The sequence below is a fragment of the Pipra filicauda genome, unplaced genomic scaffold (genome assembly GCF_003945595.2).
Source record: "Pipra filicauda isolate LSUMZ 115617 unplaced genomic scaffold, ASM394559v2 scaffold286_size1242794_pilon, whole genome shotgun sequence".
NCBI classification, from domain to species: Eukaryota; Metazoa; Chordata; class Aves; order Passeriformes; family Pipridae; genus Pipra; species Pipra filicauda.
Window position 1 is genome coordinate 927,662 of NW_024104405.1, and position 18,979 is coordinate 946,640.

At 46.1% G+C, this 18,979-nt stretch overlaps 1 protein-coding gene across 1 annotated transcript in view; it reads right to left on the minus strand.

Moving 5' to 3' along the window:
- Window positions 1-18,979, minus strand: part of MED13L (mediator complex subunit 13L) — a 176,667-nt gene that overhangs the window by 34,271 nt on the left and 123,417 nt on the right. Inside the window, exons 5-13 of the mRNA XM_039382852.1 lie at window positions 15,778-15,923; window positions 13,720-13,914; window positions 13,162-13,353; window positions 8,459-8,621; window positions 7,646-7,750; window positions 4,339-5,067; window positions 2,957-3,179; window positions 1,706-1,811; window positions 1,210-1,334 (exon numbers count right to left, since the gene is read on the minus strand). Of these exons, the coding sequence (XP_039238786.1) occupies window positions 1,210-1,334; window positions 1,706-1,811; window positions 2,957-3,179; window positions 4,339-5,067; window positions 7,646-7,750; window positions 8,459-8,621; window positions 13,162-13,353; window positions 13,720-13,914; window positions 15,778-15,923 (1,984 nt within the window). The remainder of the gene's footprint in view (window positions 1-1,209; window positions 1,335-1,705; window positions 1,812-2,956; window positions 3,180-4,338; window positions 5,068-7,645; window positions 7,751-8,458; window positions 8,622-13,161; window positions 13,354-13,719; window positions 13,915-15,777; window positions 15,924-18,979) is intronic.

An 18,979-nucleotide genomic window follows, 5' to 3' on the forward strand; every position in this document is an offset into this window, starting at 1 on the left:
GGTTCATTAGTGTTACACCAAAAAGTCTCACCTTCCTCCTCTCACACAAATACATTTCCTTTTCACCTCCAGAGAAATGCCAACTACCAAAATCAGAAAGTATTAGAAATCCTGAACCCTCTCCCAGTGCGATTTCCCAGGAAAGAAAACTTTTCCACTGCCCCACCCACTCCCCCCAAGGAGCCTGGATTTCTTTTTCCCCTCTTTCAACACCAAAGTCTCTGAAATATTTGCCTGTCTGTACATTCCCCATATTTTGATACATATACATAGGCACATATTTCTATACACACACAAACTGTATTGAAAATGTTGTCACAAAGCCTGAGCTTGAAATGCTCGTGACTACTCCACACCTTTCCATGGCTGGATCACTCCAAGACAATGATGGGAATATGGCACAGACTAAGCCCAACACACGCAAGTTCCAAGACAGGAAGAGCATTAGGGCCAACCTCACAGAAGAGGGTGATTTTTTTATTTTCACAGGACAGTCCTCCAGGAGATTTGCAAATTAACTGTGACATCTGAAGTGGAGCTTGTGTGGAACCACAGAAAGTAAACTGCTGCACTTCCAAAGTCCTGCCAGCAACCAGACATTAGACTTTTAAACATATTATCCACCAGCAGTCAGTTTAGGATCCCCTTCTGTATCATTATGGGTATATTAGTTTATTATGAAGATAGCAACTATTCAAATCTTTGCCTTTCCTGGCAGTTTTCCCTTCATAATGGATATAAATCCGTTTTGCCTTTTGTATTTCCTAACACACAGCAACTATTGTTGTCCAGGAATAGAAAAAAAAGTGGCTTTAGAGAGTTACTGAAATTCTGTGAGGCTGAATTTGTCTTTGGGCAGGTTCTCAGAGGAGGTGAAACAACAAATCACCAGTGGACGAAACGTGGATCTTTTCCACATTTCTCACACACAAAATACTGACAGACAACTGTCAGACAACACGAGCTTTGGTGTTCCCTGAGTGAGCTGAAATTCCTGAATTACACACCCTGATGATTTCTCTCTTTGAGGGATCTCCTGAAATGAATCCTCTCTTTGCCAGCAACTCTTCCCAGCTAAAATCCAAGCCCGCCTACCTGGAAACTCTCTCCCTTACCTATTAGGGATAATCGCTCCCCACCAGAATTCCATCCTCCTCCTCCTCCTGCTTTTTGCTGTCCTACAGAACCCTCAGTCCTGCAGGGACTTACCCCAAGCTCATCTTCATCTGAATTGTCAAAGATGTTGTCCAGGTCGTGCAGGGATGGAGCCAGATCCGTCACCTGGGTGAGGCTCCCGGAGCCCCCTCGGCCGGCAGCGCTGTCCTGCCGGGTGTCTGCCAGGGGAGAGGGGGAAACAGGGAAAATGGGAGCACAGGGACACAAAACCACCTCTTCCCAGTTGTAATCCCCCAGGGGACAAGCAAGAAGCACTGGGGCCCCTCTGGAGCCCAGGAACAGCCTTGCAGGGAAGAGTAAAGCAACCCCTGAAGGATGGAGGGAGCTGCTGCTCACTTAACGTTCTAAAATCATATATAATTGTGTTATTATAAAACAGACAAGCAAAATCTCTTCCATCTCAGGAGCTGCCTACAGCTCTCATGTTACAGTCAGAAGTTCAGGGTGTGATTTTTCCTTCCAGATGTTACTGCAGAGCACTGACTGACTGGTTTTGCTTTGCAGAGCCAATCCAAGAGCTGTAACTCACCAGCCTTAGGGGCAGAACTGAAAATGGACATGGCATCTTTTCCATCAGGAACTGGTGTGGAATGTCCCGTTGGGGGGATTTCCTTGGCACCAATTCCATCTTCTGGCTGTAAAAAAAAAAAAGAAAAGCCAAGAGTTTTTAATGGATATTATCATATATAAGAACAACTGCTTTCCTATGTCAAGCCAAACTCAGAGCTCTAAATTAAATGTATTGAGGAGCAAAAAAAAATTTAAGAAGGGAGAAGAACACAGCTGTCTGCTGTTTACATACACATCAGGAAAAACGTGGAATAACACTGTGCATGACTTACAAAGGATTCCACGTACATGGAATTAGCTCTGACAGCCAGTACAGGGAATTAACCACCTCAAATTCTCTAGAAAAAACACCTTTCAGAACGTGAAGTGTGGTGAGGGCCTGCACAAGACCAAGGGAGTGAGCAGCCAGACACTGAAACAGCTCCAGAGGGAATAAGACACATAAGGAGTATCTTCACGAAGAATGGGAATCAAATTGTTCCTTTCCCATGTGGAAAAACAGCTCCAAGGGAATATCCAAACCAGTATTGTCCCTCTCCCAGAGCCTCTCAGCAGAAGGATACTCTCCTTTTGCCCAAGAGAAGGAAAAAATTTGGGCTGGAGAGACCAGAGCTTTGCACTGAGGTATCTGTCAGGCTGAGGCAAACAAAGGAAAAAAACCAAAACACCAAATTCTTTCATCTCTGCAAGTGAATATAAGGCTCAAAATCTTTTATTTCTTAGCTTAAATCTGGAACTTACTGCTGGCCAAGCTGAATATCTATCTATGTATCTGTCTATCCATCCATCTGTCTATCAATCTATCTATCATATAGATATATATTGCATTCATATCATATAGATATTCAGCTGGCCAAGCTGAATATATAAGTATGTATGTATCTATCTATCTATATATATTCAGCTTGGCCTGCTGAATATCTATATAAATATAGATATAAATTTATAGTTTGTTTATATATATATATATATATATATATATGAAAATAAATAAATATGTATATATGTAGCAAACACCAGTTCAAAAATACCACAATTAAATTCATTTTTCCCAGTGCTGGTGCAGGAAAGAAACACAACAACACAACACCTCTCTGATTTTGACCTGTGGAACAGTCTGTGTCTCCCAGAGAGCTGTGGAGTGAATGCTGTGCCACAGCACCCCCCCAGTGAGAGCAGCAGTGCCCAGGACTCTGCATTCACACATCACCTTGGGCTTCTTCGAAGGATCTTTCTCGGCCCCAAGTTTGCACTTTTTGTTGACGGTGAAGCTGTACTTGATGTCCCCATCCTCAAAGGTGTAGGGGTCACTGGTGTCCCCCCAGCCCTCCCCAGGCTGCTGCAGCAGAGCCAAAGGCTCCAGGTAGTTCAGGGGCTGCGCCGGCTTCTGCTCTTCCAGGATTTTGAACCGTTTGTTGGGCTGTGCCAAGAGCCTGGAAGGGAAAACAAAGCAGCAAAGGCCCCGTGAAACAAAAGCAACACACCTTTCACAGCCAGCAAAAACCAGCTCCCAAGGCCTGCAGCTGTCCCACAGCTCACTCCTTCCCCCTTGATCCAGCAGAAAGATGGTTTTTGCCCTTAAATAAAGGATGGACTTGGCTACATTTAGGATTAAATATTTTACTGTATTCAGACCTACTTTAGGACAGTGAAAGAAGAATTAATGTTGTCACTATAAAAGAAAACACTCAGAAATACAGCTTGGGAAGGCCGAGCAAACTCCACTGTAACTACCAAACCCAGTGTTCTTATAACTCAAAAACTCTTCCTCAGTTAATTTTTGCTTACACATATTCACTAACTACTCTCTCTGGTGCATTTTTTAAATGTACTGTCAGAATGCAGGAGTAATTTTTAGGTTGGCATAAAATAAATTTAAATTCTCTCATTAAAGTTGTAAACGAATAACTTCCTTTTGCATAAAAGAAAATCTATTTATATAAAAACAGAAGTAGACAGCTAAAAATTCCTTAAAATGTAGTTGTTCATGGTCTTCACTGAGGCAGTCAATGTGTGTTAACTGTAATTAATTGAAGTGTATTTACAGGAGATTTGCTCTTTGCCCCATAGGGGCTGTTGGGGCTTTGAGTTTCCATCCTCCAGAGACTGAAGTTACCCAGCAAAGATTCCACCAAATTCAAAGTGGGGTGACAAAAGGCAGAATTATTCCATACTGAAGGAAGTCACTACTCGCAGAAGGTGTGGCACAGTGCAGTTTTAACCCCACACAACTGGACAAACCCCACTGAAGAATCAGAATTTCACTCCAAACCAAGCCCTTCTGCAGCCGAAGGTTGCACATCTCAATGTATATTTTGTTTTTTAAATAATAAAAAGACACAAGCTTAAGAGAACTCTTTAACATTTGCTCAAATTCCCAGGTGTAGGCCACAACAAAATTTTGTCAGTTCTTATAACGTCCAGTAGAAAGCCAGACATGGCAAAGGAAGTCATCCTGCCACAGGAGCTGCCCATGGAAGTGCCAGTGTTCACCTCAGCATCTGTGGGGGTGCAGTGGAGCCCCTGACTCATCTCAGTGTCAGTAAAACAGTTTGGTCCTGACCAGAGCTCGCAGCCCCCCTGCCCTCTCACCTTTTCAGTGCAGTGCTGTCGGGGTTCACCTCCATCTTGCCGTCATACCTGTCACAGGGCAGCTCCGGCGGCCGGAACTCGCCGTCGTCGCTCGAGGGGACACTGTAGGTCCTCCACACGTCCCCAGCCTCGCTGCTGGGGGCTGTGCCACAGTACAAGGCTGTCTCGCTGACCTCTGCCATCAGAGGTAACCTCTGGCCCACCAGGACTGTCCTGTCGTCCAGGCTGGGCAGGGGCTGCAGCTCCAGCCCGCTGCCGTACAGCGCGGGGTTGACGGGGACGGAGGGGGGGTCCAGGCTCTCTGCTTCCTGCCCTCGGGGCTGGGGGCTCAGAGTGGGGGGCAGAGGGGAAGTGGGGGAACGGGGTGAATCCATAGGATTCATATTAATTTGCTTGCTTGGATTTCTAGCAGGCAGAGAGAGCGGCTTCTCGTACTTCCTGGGATTCGGGACGTCCAAGGAGGGCTCCATCCCGGCCAACCCCAGTTTCTGCCCCGGCGTGTCCTGCTCCATGCATAGCTCTTCAGTCACAGAGGGCCGGTGGTGAAAGGGCATCATGGGCCTCTTTTGCAGTTTCTCTGCTTTCTCCTGCCTCTCGGTGGTTTTGTGCTTTGAGGAGGCGGGAGGGGGCAGTGCCGAGGCTGCCGCGGCTCCCACGCCGAACGCGGGCGGGTTTATCGTGGGGGGACGGCTGGAGCCGGCGGCACAGCGCTGCTTCAACACCTTGTGCCTGAAAGAGAGCCAGAGACAACTCACTCCTGCTCTGTGCAGTCACCTGAGCTCAGGGGAAAACCAAAGCCAAGCAACAGCACTGAGAAATCTCCCGTCTGATCCCGCTCTTTAACAGAGCCCGGGATGGTCCCACGGGCGGGACCAGCTCGGCTGCAGCTCCTCTGACCCATAAACGGAAAAGGAGAGTCTCCAGAAAACAGCATTCAAGGGAAAGAGCTCATGTACAAAACAGCTCAGCTGGAAGGTAATTAACTAAAAAATTCCAAGTTGCTGTTGCTTTCATTGCCATAAAGCAGGTCAGCCTTTCCAACTGGGACTGCTGTGGAGCTCCAGCCCTGCTCCTGGCTCCCTCTGGAGCAGCAGGATTGGCTTGGGAATGTTCACAGACTCAAATCCGTTCCCTCCTCCACAACAGGTAAGGGAAGATACCTTCCACACAACTCCAGTCCAAAACCAAACCAAACCCACAACAAAATAAAGCGCTTTCTACCTGATGAAGAAAGCATTAATAAATATTTTAAAATATTCAAACAAACAAAAAAAAGACAATCTTATTACTGGCTTCATATTTTAATATGGTTTTTTTTCAATTTGTACCCAGTATCTTTGAGACTGGGAAGCACAAGACTGAATTTCAGTGTTCCAGGTGCTGCTAAACAGTATTTTCATCATGCTGATGATGTTCTCTGAGGATGTTACAACAGGGATTCTGTTGTAACTCTGTCTATACTTTTATTGTTCTTTTTTGTTGTTGAGGTTTGGTTTTGTTTGTTTTTTTTTGTTTAGTTGTTTATTTGGTTTTATAACCTAAGCAGAAATCAAAAGACGTGTTGCGCTCAACACTGAAACCTGTTTAAAATTAAATATTTCAAAATAAATCACTCCATCCCTGTGCTACGAACAACAGGACAACAAAAAACCATTTCAGATCATATAACAAGGTTTTAACTCACGGAGATAAAGTCCGTGATCACAAGTGAAGAGGATTAGATGGGAGAAACCCAGCCCTGTCCAAGAGACCAAACACACCCCGTGCTTGCTGTCCCTCTGCCCTGCAGCCATCGCTGCTGGGTGGGGCTGTCCTGGCTCTCCCCGTGGGCTTGGCTGTTGCCAGGACACAGCAGATGGTGTGTGCTGCAATCACCCCAACGTGGAGCTGATGCCCTGGTAACTGCACATTTGCCTTAAGCGTGTGCCTGTAACATTTCATTGCCTTAATTCTCCATCACTCCCCGGATTTTCACTGACTGCAGAGGATTATTCCAGACATTCTGCTCTTCACACACCCAGCCGGGTCCAGAAAAGGTGGAATTTGATGCTGAGCACCACAGAGCCCTTGCAGACTCCAGATTTAAGATCATCTCTTGACATTTACACAGCACAGGGGACGGGCACGGCAATGACTCAAACAGGATCTGTGTGACAGCAGCTGTCCAGTGTCTGCAGCTACCCAGGAAATATTTACTGCTGTTGGAAATCAGGTACTGCCTTCATTTTAAGGACAATATTTTCATCTGCCACCTGCCTTGTTTACTAACTCCAGCAGGATGCAGGTACCACTGGAGGGATGAGAAGACAGAATCCGGCTTCCACTGCCCATTATTGATTCCCCACGCTTTCCAGGCCAAGCTGGACCTCAGTTTCCCATAGGAAACACTTGGCATTCTGACAAAACATCCACCTATTCTGCACTCCTGAGTGTGTAAATACAAGCACCAGGTAACCAGGGGTAAAGGGCTGCAGAAAAACAACCTCTCCCTGGGCATCCAGCACGGAGCCTCCAGGCTGAACACTCTGCCCTCACGTGAGGCACAACCCCTTCATCTCTTTCACACAAAGAACTTAAGGAACAACTTCTTTTGGTAAAGAGGTTTTTATGACCTATCTCATAAGTGGAAGGATTTCAGTAGAAGCAGTTTCACAGGACTATTTGGCTGGAAACTGTGGGTTTTTTTCTAGCCCTGTAACATCTCTCTGATAGTTTTAAGAAAAGAACAGTGGTGCTGGTTTGCCTTTCCTCAGTGAGGAGCACTGGAATTTTAAGCACCCATCAAAGATGACATAATTGAATAAACTCCTCAAGTGTTTGTGTAAGTGAGCTGTGGTTTCTCTTTGATCAGCTGACAGTGGATGGTGATGCTGCAAAGGTTTAATATCCTCCTGGATGATTTTCGGGGTCATGGCAGATTGACTAGAGATGGTTTTCCCCTCTTCCTCCAAACAGGGACAGTAGCACTACCCCTTAATCAGGATGCTCAGAAACAGCCAGTGCCCCTCTTCAGTCACAAGCCTCAACCACTCCAGAGGTTAAAGTTCTGAACAGCCTGAAGGATGAGTTCATTAGGAATGAGAACAGTTGGAGTGATCCTAGACTTGAGATGATAATTTTTCCACTTGAACTGACTCCTGCAAGTGACAGTGGTATGAGATGCATATTAATCACCCAAATAGGAGTGATGATCACAGTTTTGATACTAGAATTTCCTCTTGTCTCAGCTAAAACATAACTCCCTTCTCTAAGTGTCCCTCTGAACTAAACAGGGTTCTTCCAAATGCTTATTCTCCTCAAAGCTCACCTGGAACAAGAACAACTGACTCTTTGGACTGGATCCACAAAATCCCATGAAACAGTATTGTTAGGAACTTCCTCTTCCAAATTTGCAGTTGTAATTTGATTCCTCCTGAGAGGGAGAGAAAATTATTTTAGTAATCATCACCTTTTGTAAAACAAAACTTTATAAATGCAGCACATGCAGAAATTCACTTTGTTCCCCTCAAAGCAATTCCTTGACCTTTGAAACAGGTGGTAGATCCCTGTACTACTCCTCAGAAGTTGTGGTTTGATTTCTGTGGGAGGAAGGTCCCAGCTCTGCATCAGACAGTTCTGTCTGGAGTCTGAGCACAAAAAGCAAGGGGCAAGCAATTTAAACTGAACCTGGAAACTCTTCTGACTTATCCAACGAGGAAATTGCAGGGAAAAAGGGAAAAGTAAAGATTTCAGGGCACTCTGTGCCGTGATTTACTTCAAATCTCCAGTAACAAAGGCCTCTGATACCAACATCAATTTACATATCCTTGCCAACTGAAATTTTAGTCCAGCTCACGTAATGTAAAGCTTTACAAATATTACCCTTAGAGCCCTAAATATCAAATATATACTATTTGTTCTGCAGTAACTACAACTGGAGACAGAAACTGCAACCTGAGAGCACCCAACTGAAGGCACATCCTACGGATGTGCAGCCTCAAGGACACACAACAGGAAGGGTCAGGAGTTCTCAGCTGAGCACAGGGACAAGCTTTGAGTGGTGGCAAAAGAATTCTGTGAGGAATAAAACCCTAATATATGATTTGAACTGTCATAAACGAGTAAAGCCATGAGGACTGACTTGGACTGTGCCCTGTTGAGGATGCATTCCTTCCAGACACGGTGAACCATTCGGTTGTGGAATTTTGGAGTAATCTTGCTTGATTTCTTTGGACTGTGGACACTGACTGTGCCCTCCTGCACAGCTGAGTGGCTGAGGCTGCTCTGAGAGCAGCCACTTTCTCCTGCAACAGAAACAAAGCATTCATGTCAAAGCTGTTCTTCACAGGCACAGGGGATGTTGTTTCCTGGCAGGCCCTTGTCAGGGTGCTCACGCTCACCAGGGAATGCTCAAAGCACCCTCACAAAACACATTTCAAAGCAATTTGAGGTAACAGATATGGCACAAGGTTGTATCAGGTACATGGGCAATACTGCACCCCATCTGATGCAATATGCTCTGTATATTATACATCTATATTTTATACATCTATATTTTATTTATATTATATATATATATACACATATATATTTATATATAATAAATGGAGGTATTTTAGATAGCCCCTAAAGCCCTGGATAGAATCACTAAGAAACAGTGCAGACAGAGCTTTTTCACAATAATTCTGGGTGTTAAACTAAAATTTATATAGTCTTTGGTGAGTTGTTTAAAGATTAAATTTACTATAGTGTAAATGGTTCTAAAAGCATCTATTAAGAAAACTAATCATTTATGTAGACTATTTCAAAGCAAGGATCAGTTCTTTATACTCAATATAAAACCTCACTGAAAAAAGAAAGGATTAGTGTGATCTCTGCTCTGGAGCCAGGCTGGGAGAGCTGGGGGGGTTCCCCTGGAGGAGAGAAGGCTCCAGGGAGAGCTGAGAGCCCCTTGCAGGGCCTAAAGGGGCTCCAGGAGAGCTGGAGAGGGACTGGGGACAAGGGAGGGAGGGACAGGACACAGGGAATGGCTTCCCACTGCCAGAGGGCAGGGAGAGATGGGAGATTGGGAAGGAATTCCTGGCTGTGAGGGTGGGGAGGCCCTGGCACAGGTTGGGCAGAGAAGCTGTGGCTGCCCCTGGATCCCTGGAAGTGTCCAAGGCCAGGGTGGATAAACTTGGAGCAACCTGGGCTGGTGGGAGGTGTCCCTGCCCATGGCAGGGGGTGGGACAAGATGGGCTTTCATGTCCCTCCCAACCCAACCCACTCTGGGATTCTCTGCTATTTCTTTATAACGTGCTTGAATTGAGATACCAGAATCCAAACCTGCTCTGCTAAAGTTTTACAACTGAGAAGCACAGAAGTTCTCAGCAGCTGATCATCAGTACATATAACACACATTATTAACACAGATGTGAGGCTCTCAGTATGTGGTATCTGTGTTGATTATCAAAGAGATAACAAAGCTATCACCCAACACGCTGAGAGCCTGAAAACCCTTGGTTTATGCTCTGCCCTTCCCTTCTCCCTGCCTGTGCTGCAGAAGCCATTCCAGGGATTGCACGAGCAGACGTTTCTTTTCCTCCCATGCCGTGTTTTTGTGTGGATCCCCGAACTCCAGCACCCCCACCCTGCCAAGCCCGAGCTGCAGCAGCAGAGGGAGCTTTGGCTCCGTCTGGGCTGGAGGAGCCAGGAAGGATGTGCTGCATTTTAACAAGGTCAGCTGAGTGCACAGAACACTTTGTCCTCCTGCCTGACGCAATGCAAGGGCTGAGGGGACTCGCTGCTGCTCATCCCTGCAGCCACACGGGCATCCTGCTCCCTTCCAGCAGCTGACTGGCAAAACACAGCTTCTAAAAGCTGTGCACAAGCTGCCCAGCCCTGTATCTTCTTTGGTTCCTCATGTTATAGATTTATTTCTCCAGTTAGACCTTCCCTGGTTATCTTCCTGCAAAGTCAAGCCCCGAAAACCCTGGACATGTTGTGGCTCTTACCATGTATTCCCCTGGGTTTTAAATGTTCTGTAACACTGGGAACTTGACAGGTGATCAAAAACCCAGGTGGAAACTTCAGAATTAACAAATCCATCCTCCTCTGGCAAAGGGGGGAAGGAATTTGTGCATAAAGACAAACATAATGTGCACACAAACCAACATCCTGTACTCTGCTATAGAATCCCAGATGCACCATACATGGCAACAGCAGGAGGAAAATAAAGAAAAGTATGATGGGAAAATACGGTTAAGAGACCTGAAAACATCATTTAGTCCATTCCCTGCCTCAAAGCTGGATTAATATATCTGACTAACCTGTTTCTTAAAAACAAACACAGAAAATTCCCCCAACAAACCCCCCAAAACCCACCACCCCTCTGCTGATGGAACTTCTGCAGCCTCCCAACAGCCAATTTATTCCAACACTTCATCATCCTTCCTCAGAGCAAGTTTTCCCTCCTGTTCAACCTAGTTTTGCTCTGCTCCAGTTTAGGTTCATTACTTATTGGTTGCAGAGAAAAGCCTCCTCTTTGATTCTCTGAAGGCTGTTACACCACCTCTCTTCAAATCCTGCTTTTCTAGACTAAACAACCTCAATTCTTTCCATCTTTTCCCAACTGGACACGGCACTAAACCCACATTTCAACTGGTACTGGGCAGAACTGAAGTGTTATTCACGTGCCTCAGGCTAACCCAGTTTATTTATTCCATTTGCTGATTCTGGACTGTGTGGCACGTTTTTTCCAATCCATTTCTCCAGTTTTTCAATGTCTTTTAAAATGGTTTTTGATATAAAATAAAGGGATCCTTTCACTGCTTGCTGGAGAGGCACCCCTGTGATAGGAATTCATATTGCCCTCAAACAATAGCAGAGATCAAACAGAAGCTGTGACTGCCAGATTGGACAACAAGAACACTTTTATATAACTGATAGTTTATAAATATTCAGCAAGAGAATCCCCCTTGTGATATTGTACAAGTTGAGAAATTGAAAAATACAATAGCACATTAAAACATGCATTGATACTTGAATAGAGACTTATTTAAACGTTGATTGTCTTGCTTCAGTTTGCTACTAATTAGCTTTTTGCTTATTTTAACTACCAATTCCCCTGAAAAAAGCCACTATTCCAAGTGAATTTACACCTCACATTCTGCATTATTAGCAGTAAATACTAAATACTTTGTCTTCATCTGCAGGCACCATTCATGGACAAGTGAATCCAGACATGTTTTTCCATGGCAGTGAAGTCAACAATCACTGTTTTTCTTTGGCTTTGCATCAAGATTCAAAGGTTGAGAGAGTTGGAGGAGGAATTGTATCAATGTACACAAACACCTGACAGGGAGAACAGACAGGATATAACCAGTGGCATCCAGTGAAAGGGTAAGAGGGGATGGGCATCAACTGAAACACCAGGAATTCCATTTAAACCTTCTCCTGTGAAGGTGGAAGCCACTGGAACAGGCTGCCCAGAGAGGCTGTGGAGTCTCTGTCCCTGGAGACACTCAAAACCTGAGTGGACAATGTCCTGGGACAACCTCAACTACCTTGTAATTCTGTTACAATGGCAAGTCTGTAAAGAGCAAGTGCAGAAGATAATCTACACAGGAAAAAAATTAATTAGTTGTAAAAATACCTTCAAAGCATAGTCTGCAAAGCAAATAAAAAAAATCACATAATTTCTTTTTTCTATGTTGGCTATTTTCTTCTTTATTAACTCAGAAGTTTGCACTCAAACAGAAGTTTGACACCTCTGTTCCTGAGCTCCCATTTGAAATGGCAGTTCTGAACTGGTTACAGCATAACCACGCTGAGAACCACTGATCATCTGAAGGCCCTGTCTGTGTTCCAGGTGCTGACAGGGTTAGATATTCATCCTCATGTCTCAGGAGGCACAGGATACACACATACACTTCAACCAAACAAGACATTAAGGACCCAGTACCCCACATGCCAAGCACTTGGACGGCTGCTGAGATCAGAACTACTGGGGATCCACGGAAAAGGACACACTGTGTGCCCACAAAACATGGAACTGCCATGCAGGACTCCATGTGCCATCTGCACATGATGCCAGCCCATGTTGGACCTCCTTTGGGAAGCCCAGCTCCTTCTTAACCATTCCAGAGGCTTAGGAATTCCTTTCCAATGGCCTTTAATTGAAACCCAGCTGTGTTGGGCAAAAAGAGCAGCTAGACTTTGCAAGTTTTTATTATACCAACATAAGTGCTTAGTTAAGTGTTGAATTTTTAGTTCTTTATAAAAAGAGCTACCTACTCTTGTACAGGATCACAGAAAGGTTTGGGTTGGAAGGACCTTAAAGCCCATCCAGTTCTATCCCCTGCCACGGGCAGGGACACCTTCCACTAGCCCAGGTTGCTCCAAGTTTATCCACCCTGGCCTTGGACACTTCCAGGGATCCAGGGGCAGCCACAGCTTCTCTGGGCAACCTGGGCCAGGGCCTCCCCACCCTCACAGGGAAGGATTTCTTCCCAACATCAAACCTAAACTCCCCCTCTCCAAGGGGAAATTCACTGTGCTCTTGTACCACAAAGAATCAACACTCTCCAAACAAGGACACCAACACTTCATAAACTGGTAAATTCTGCCTAAACCACTGTCAGAATCCAGGCTCTCAGGTCTTTGCACCACTGGACAAAGATGAGGCACTTACAGAAAACGGAGCTTAACTGAATTCTCCAAGCCTTGTTTAAAGGTGTGTCTTCTTTGGGGGCGTTTTAAGCCTTGGCTACAACGAAAGTTCTCCCCTAACTTTCAGTCCCCTGCCTGCCTTTGATGTGCCCCTGTTCACATCCCACCCCTCCCTGCCCCAGGCTCAGTGCTCACCCAGAACAGCCTGCTCTGGAGAGGTGGGGGGAGTGAGTGGCATCCCACAGGTACTGGCAGGATCCTTCACGCTTCCCAGCCCCTGCTGTCCCACATTTCCGTGGCCTCCGGCACCGGCAGCGCTCTGTGACACGGGGATGTCACTCTGGGAGATGAGAACAAAGGCTGAAGGATACACCATCCTCACACCACCTGCGGAGAGAGGGAGGGAAACACAACTTAAACACAACTGATCATATCCAGCATTCTCAGCCACTTGCACTCGTTTCCAACGTCCATTTGACAAAACTTATCATGTGAAATATCAAAAGAGCCGAGGAATTTCCATCCTAATACACATCTAACCCTCTGCAACCAGGACTGAGCTGAGACAAGCAGCTCAGTACTGTGAATAATAGCATGTGGGATACAGGGAGTACAAAAGCTTGAGGCAAGATAACTAGTCAGATGTTCCAGTGTCAAGAGAGCTACATGAGAATATAGGAAAATTATAATGGCTGGTTTTGATTAATTAGATCCCCCCCCCCAAATCACGAGGAGGAAAATATTGAAACTCACCAACAATGACTTCGACTGCCACGGGGAAATCGTTGTCATAGCCCAGCTCCTCCTCCTCTTTCATGCCTTCTTTCTTCTTCAGCACCATGGGGTAGAAGTACTGCCACTCCTCCATCAGCTTCCGCGTGGCTGGGTCAGACATCTTGTAGGACTGGCCCGTGAGGGTCCCGTTGAGCCCGTAGGGACTCACCAGCACTGCAGAGGGACACACACAGCCCTGCAGCAGCTCTGGGGGGGACCTGCACCCCTGCACAGCCCCATCCAGCTGGGAACAGCTCTGCCTTGTGGGACCTGCACCCCTGCACAGCCCCATCCAGCTGGGAACAGCTCTGGGGGGACCTGCACCCCTGCACAGCCCCATCCAGCTGGGAACAGCTCTGCCTTGTAGGGGGACCTGCACCCCTGCACAGCCCCATCCAGCTGGGAACACAGCTCTGCCCTGTGGGACCTGCACCCCTGCACAGCCCCATCCAGCTGGGAACACAGCTCTGCCCTATGGGACCTGCACCCCTGCACAGCCCCATCCAGCTGGGAACACAGCTCTGCCCTATGGACCTGCACCCCTGCACAGCCCCATCCAGCTGGGAACAGCTCTGCCTTGTAGGGGGACCTGCACCCCTGCACAGCCCCATCCAGCTGGGAACAGCTCTGGGAGGGACCTGCACCCCTGCACAGCCCCATCCAGCTGGGAACAGCTCTGCCTTGTAGGGGGACCTGCACCCCTGCACAGCCCCATCCAGCTGGGAACACAGCTCTGCCCTGTGGGACCTGCACCCCTGCACAGCCCCATCCAGCTGGGAACACAGCTCTGCCCTATGGGACCTGCACCCCTGCACAGCCCCATCCAGCTGGGAACACAGCTCTGCTCCAGCTCTGCTGCTCCCTCTGCCCGGGCAGGGAAGGATCTGGCTCCAGGGGCAGCTGCTGCAAACCCAGTCAGGGTGTGAACCTAAACCTGCACTGGTCCTGCACGGCTCCTCCTCAGCTAAGAAGGGACCTTTCTGCACTTTAGGCCAATAACAATTCCCACAGTTAATGAATTTCCACTAATTCCAGGGTAGTGAAGCAGCACTATGGCAAAGGGATGAGTGTGCATCCTTTGCTTTCCCGAGGAAGGACAGAGGACAGGAACACGAGACTTCTTACACAACCCAAGACACGAAGAAGTTGCAGTCACAACAAATAAGGAAAACGAGTTGTTCAACAGCAGGGATTTCCATTCCCACTCAGTTTGGTTTTAGCCATATTTGATTTGAGAGAGTCGTGAATTTTACTTGCTGGAATAAAATCTTCTATGATTTAAGTGCCTGAGCCTCTGTCAAAGCTTTACATTTAGAAACAAAATGTTTTTCAATAAAGCTTCTATAAATTAACATCTCTATAAATGATCACTTTATATGTCTCTGGGTGCGGGGGGTTTTTTACTGTATGTTGAACTTTATAAAGATTTCGTCTTTATTTGCTTTGAAATTACGATTTCAGACTGTAGCAAAGACAGCCTAACTCAATGACTCAAAATCCTGAAGGGTTTGGGTTTTTTTTTTTAATGTAGAGCAACACAGCAAAACTGCATCACGAATTTAACAAACCATTAACTGAATTCTGTAAAATTCTAATTTCTTACGCTGGCAAGTAAACAGTCACGGATACTTCAAGTTTGTCATTGTTCCTGATACTTTTTCATGCCCTTTTTTAAAAATAGGTTAGTAAAGAGTTGGCTGTCTGAATGGAAAGCACTCCTAAGTCAGATAAGCTCAGTATTTGTATTCACGTAGCACTGAAGCTTCAGATTTGAGCCCAGACATAAAAGCAAATCAGTGCACTCAGTTCCTTAAACAGTAAGCATTTTTAAACAAAAAAATTATTCATTTCTTTGCTTTCCTTGCTATAAGAATGCACCTTGAAAACCAGTGTTAACAGGTAGAAACTGCTGGAGGATTCCCACACCGTTGGCTGGCTACGGCGTTGAATCCTAACAACCTTTATCCTTGCATCCCCAATTTCCTGAGCAGAACCTGACCCCCGAATTCCAGAGAGCTCCCAGGCCAGCTGCCATACCTTGGAAGGGCGAGGGGGAGGACTGTGCCATCTGGATGTGCTCCTCAGTGATCAGGTAGATGGGCTGGTGCTGAGCGATCTCCACGCTCGTGCACACGTTGCTTTCCCCGTGCAGGAAGAAGGTGAAGGCACAGGACAAGTGTTCACTGCAAGAGAAACGGCTTTATTAGCGTGGAAAGGAACTCTGAGCAGGCTGTGGCTGCAAACACACCCCCTCCTGTCCTGAGGCTCACTGCTGATTGATAATCAAACCTGACAGAACGATCTGTCACTGCACAAATCACTGACAGTGTTGGCAGCTGCCTCAGAGACGGGTCTTCCTACTGGTTTAAAATGATAAGTTCATCACAGACAAACGGGATTTGAACCAGGAGTCAAGCAGTAAAAATAAGGGTCTTCAGAAATTCCTCTGAGTTCTAACTCGAGTTCTAATTGAGGTTCTATTCAAGTTCTAATTCAAGTTCTATTCAAGTTCTAATTGAGTTCTATTGAGGTTCTATTCAAGTTCTAATTGAGTTCTATTGAGGTTCTATTCAAGTTCTAATTGAGTTCTATTGAGGTTCTATTCAAGTTCTAATTCAAGTTCTATCCAAGTTCTATTCAAGGGAATAAAAAAGGGAACCTGAGAGGTGTTTGCCTAATACCTCATGAGAATCTCCATTAAGGAACATAAAAGCACATGAATGTTATGAAATGTTGACAATGGGCTAAGGTGAACCACGGATTGGCCACAGATTATCCAGTTTAATGTGAAATGAGTGCTGTTGAAAATGTTCTCAACTTCATTCTGCCCGTGGAACAGCCTCCCATCACAGCAAACTATTTGCTTCAACACTCCTTGCCAGAAAGCCACGAGAAAAAACGAAAACAAAGCACATTTTGTGCCTTTTATCATGGTTTTAATGGAGTGGAAATGCTCAGAGCTGCAGTGGGAAGCATGCAGCAATGTTCCTGTCCAGTTCAATAGCTGGGCACAGTTTGAGGGGGGTTGGCTTTGGCTCTGGGCCATCCCTGGTGGGACCTGGGTTTTAGAGACAGCTCTCACTCCCTTCAACTCTAACCATCTAACAACCTGTCCTCGCTCCTCTGTGAGCCTCAAATCCTACCACCAAAAAAGGCACCAAGAAAATGGTCAGCTGAGCAAAATCTGGAGAGAAAAGGTGACTTAAGTGACAGGTGACAACTGCACTTCCTTGGTGCTGCCATCCTGGATTCTGAAGTACTTCAGAGCAATAATTGAATTCCATAAAAGGTTTCCTTAGATTTTGATTTTCATGAGGGAAAGAAGTTGCACCACCCACAGTGTTGAAGAAGTAAATAGATTATTAATTTGCATGAGGAGGGAGGGAGGGAGGGAATGGGACATGGGACAAAATGGGGCACAGATTCCAGGTATTTCCATCCAGCTGCCTTGCCCCCAGAGGAAAACAAACCAATTCCTGCAATAAAAACCCCTGAACAATGGATTTCTGCACACGCAAGAAATACAAAATTAAAGCAAAGCCCAATTATTTAATCAAAGTCCATTAGTTTCCTTGCACAGGATGAGAGCCTTTAATATAAAAAAGTCTTAACAAATAAAAAAACCATGAGAAATCTGGTCTAAGATCAAGTGGGGATAATTTCTGCACAGAGTCCACAGCAGCAGGTCGGCCTTTCTAAAGCAGAGAGCAAAGCTATTTGTACAGGAGGTATTTTCAACCCCTGTCTTTAGGATATTACAGAAATCCTCTGGATTCTGCAAGCTTCCTACAGGGTTTGACTGGGGGTCTTGCTTGGCTGATATTGAACTGAAGAGAAAAAATTGCCTTTTGGGACCACACAAGGACCCTTTTGAGTCTCCTGCAAAGTGGTCTGGCAGGGACAGACCATGTAACATTCACAGCTCCCCAAAAACACTGTGAGAATGAGAAATACACACAAGCAGGGGCTGAAAGACAACAGAGTCATGTTTTTGGAGGGAAGGGAATGCATGCCAGGACTTTCAACGGAGAATCATCCAACACCAGAATTAATCATTAAGATCAGAACGTTAGTCTGGGAGTAAAAGTGTATAAAACTAATTGTAGGGAGGAAGGTACACAGATACAGTATTAGCCCATTTTGCTTTCCTGCAAATAGGCCAGATTAAAGAATAATAGGAATGAATATTCCTGCTGATGCCCAGCAATAAATACTTCACTAGTGAAAGATGGATCATCTCTAGCACCACCCAGCTCTTGCTGAGAGAAGCACCCCCTGCCCAGCAGCTCAGACTATCCAGCTCCAAGCCCTCTGTGTCCTCCCTGGGCTCCCCCACCCAGCTTTGCTGGAGAAGCAGCAGCGACAGCAGAGTTCAGCTCCTCTGGTTCCAGTCACTGCCGTAAGCTCAACTCTCAGGACCAAAAATAACAAAGATCAAGGCCTGGGGACTTCCTCCCAAGTCCTGGCAGATCCCAAGGAAAACGTTTACTTTGGTACCAAAGCGGAATTTCATTCCAAGGAAGCGCTGTCAGCACACTGCTGATCCCGCTCTGGCGTGTGCTCCCAGGCTCTGACATTCCTGCCTGCAGCACAGCTCCCAATTCCTTAAATACCAGGCTGCACAAATCACTCTCACTGCAAATGGGAGCCAGATCTCCCATCGAATCCAAGCAGAGAACCCTCCCCAAGCTCCGAGCAGCCCATCCTTCCCCGCAGCCTGAGCACAAGGCTTGACCCGGACCCCGCTTTGCTCTGCAGCACATCCAGACACACCTTGGACCTCCAAAATCCCACACATCACCCAGGTCCTCACTGGAACCTTCCAACATCATCAGTACCCAGTTTTCCTCCCAGATCCACAATCATTGCACCAACAAAGGCACCCCAGAAACGGCCAAACACAAACTGCAGATCAGACTGGAGCTCCCAAGGACAGTCAGCACCGTGTTCACACTGATTTGGTATTTCACTTTATTTACATTTCTTTCAACCTGATTCAAAAACTGAGGCTGACAGGCTTTTGAGAAGCCTCCCCCACTATCTCTGGAGGTTTTTAGACACACTCATTCCTGTATTCATTCTGATCAGATATTCAAAATATCAGAAACCACCAGCAAGGCACACGGGATGGCTGCCAAACTCTCTCCCCTGCTCTACAAAGCCTGTTGTAACACCTTGACTTGTCAGTTCATACCTGTCCAAGTACAATCATGAAAAGGTCACTAATTTGGCACAGCTG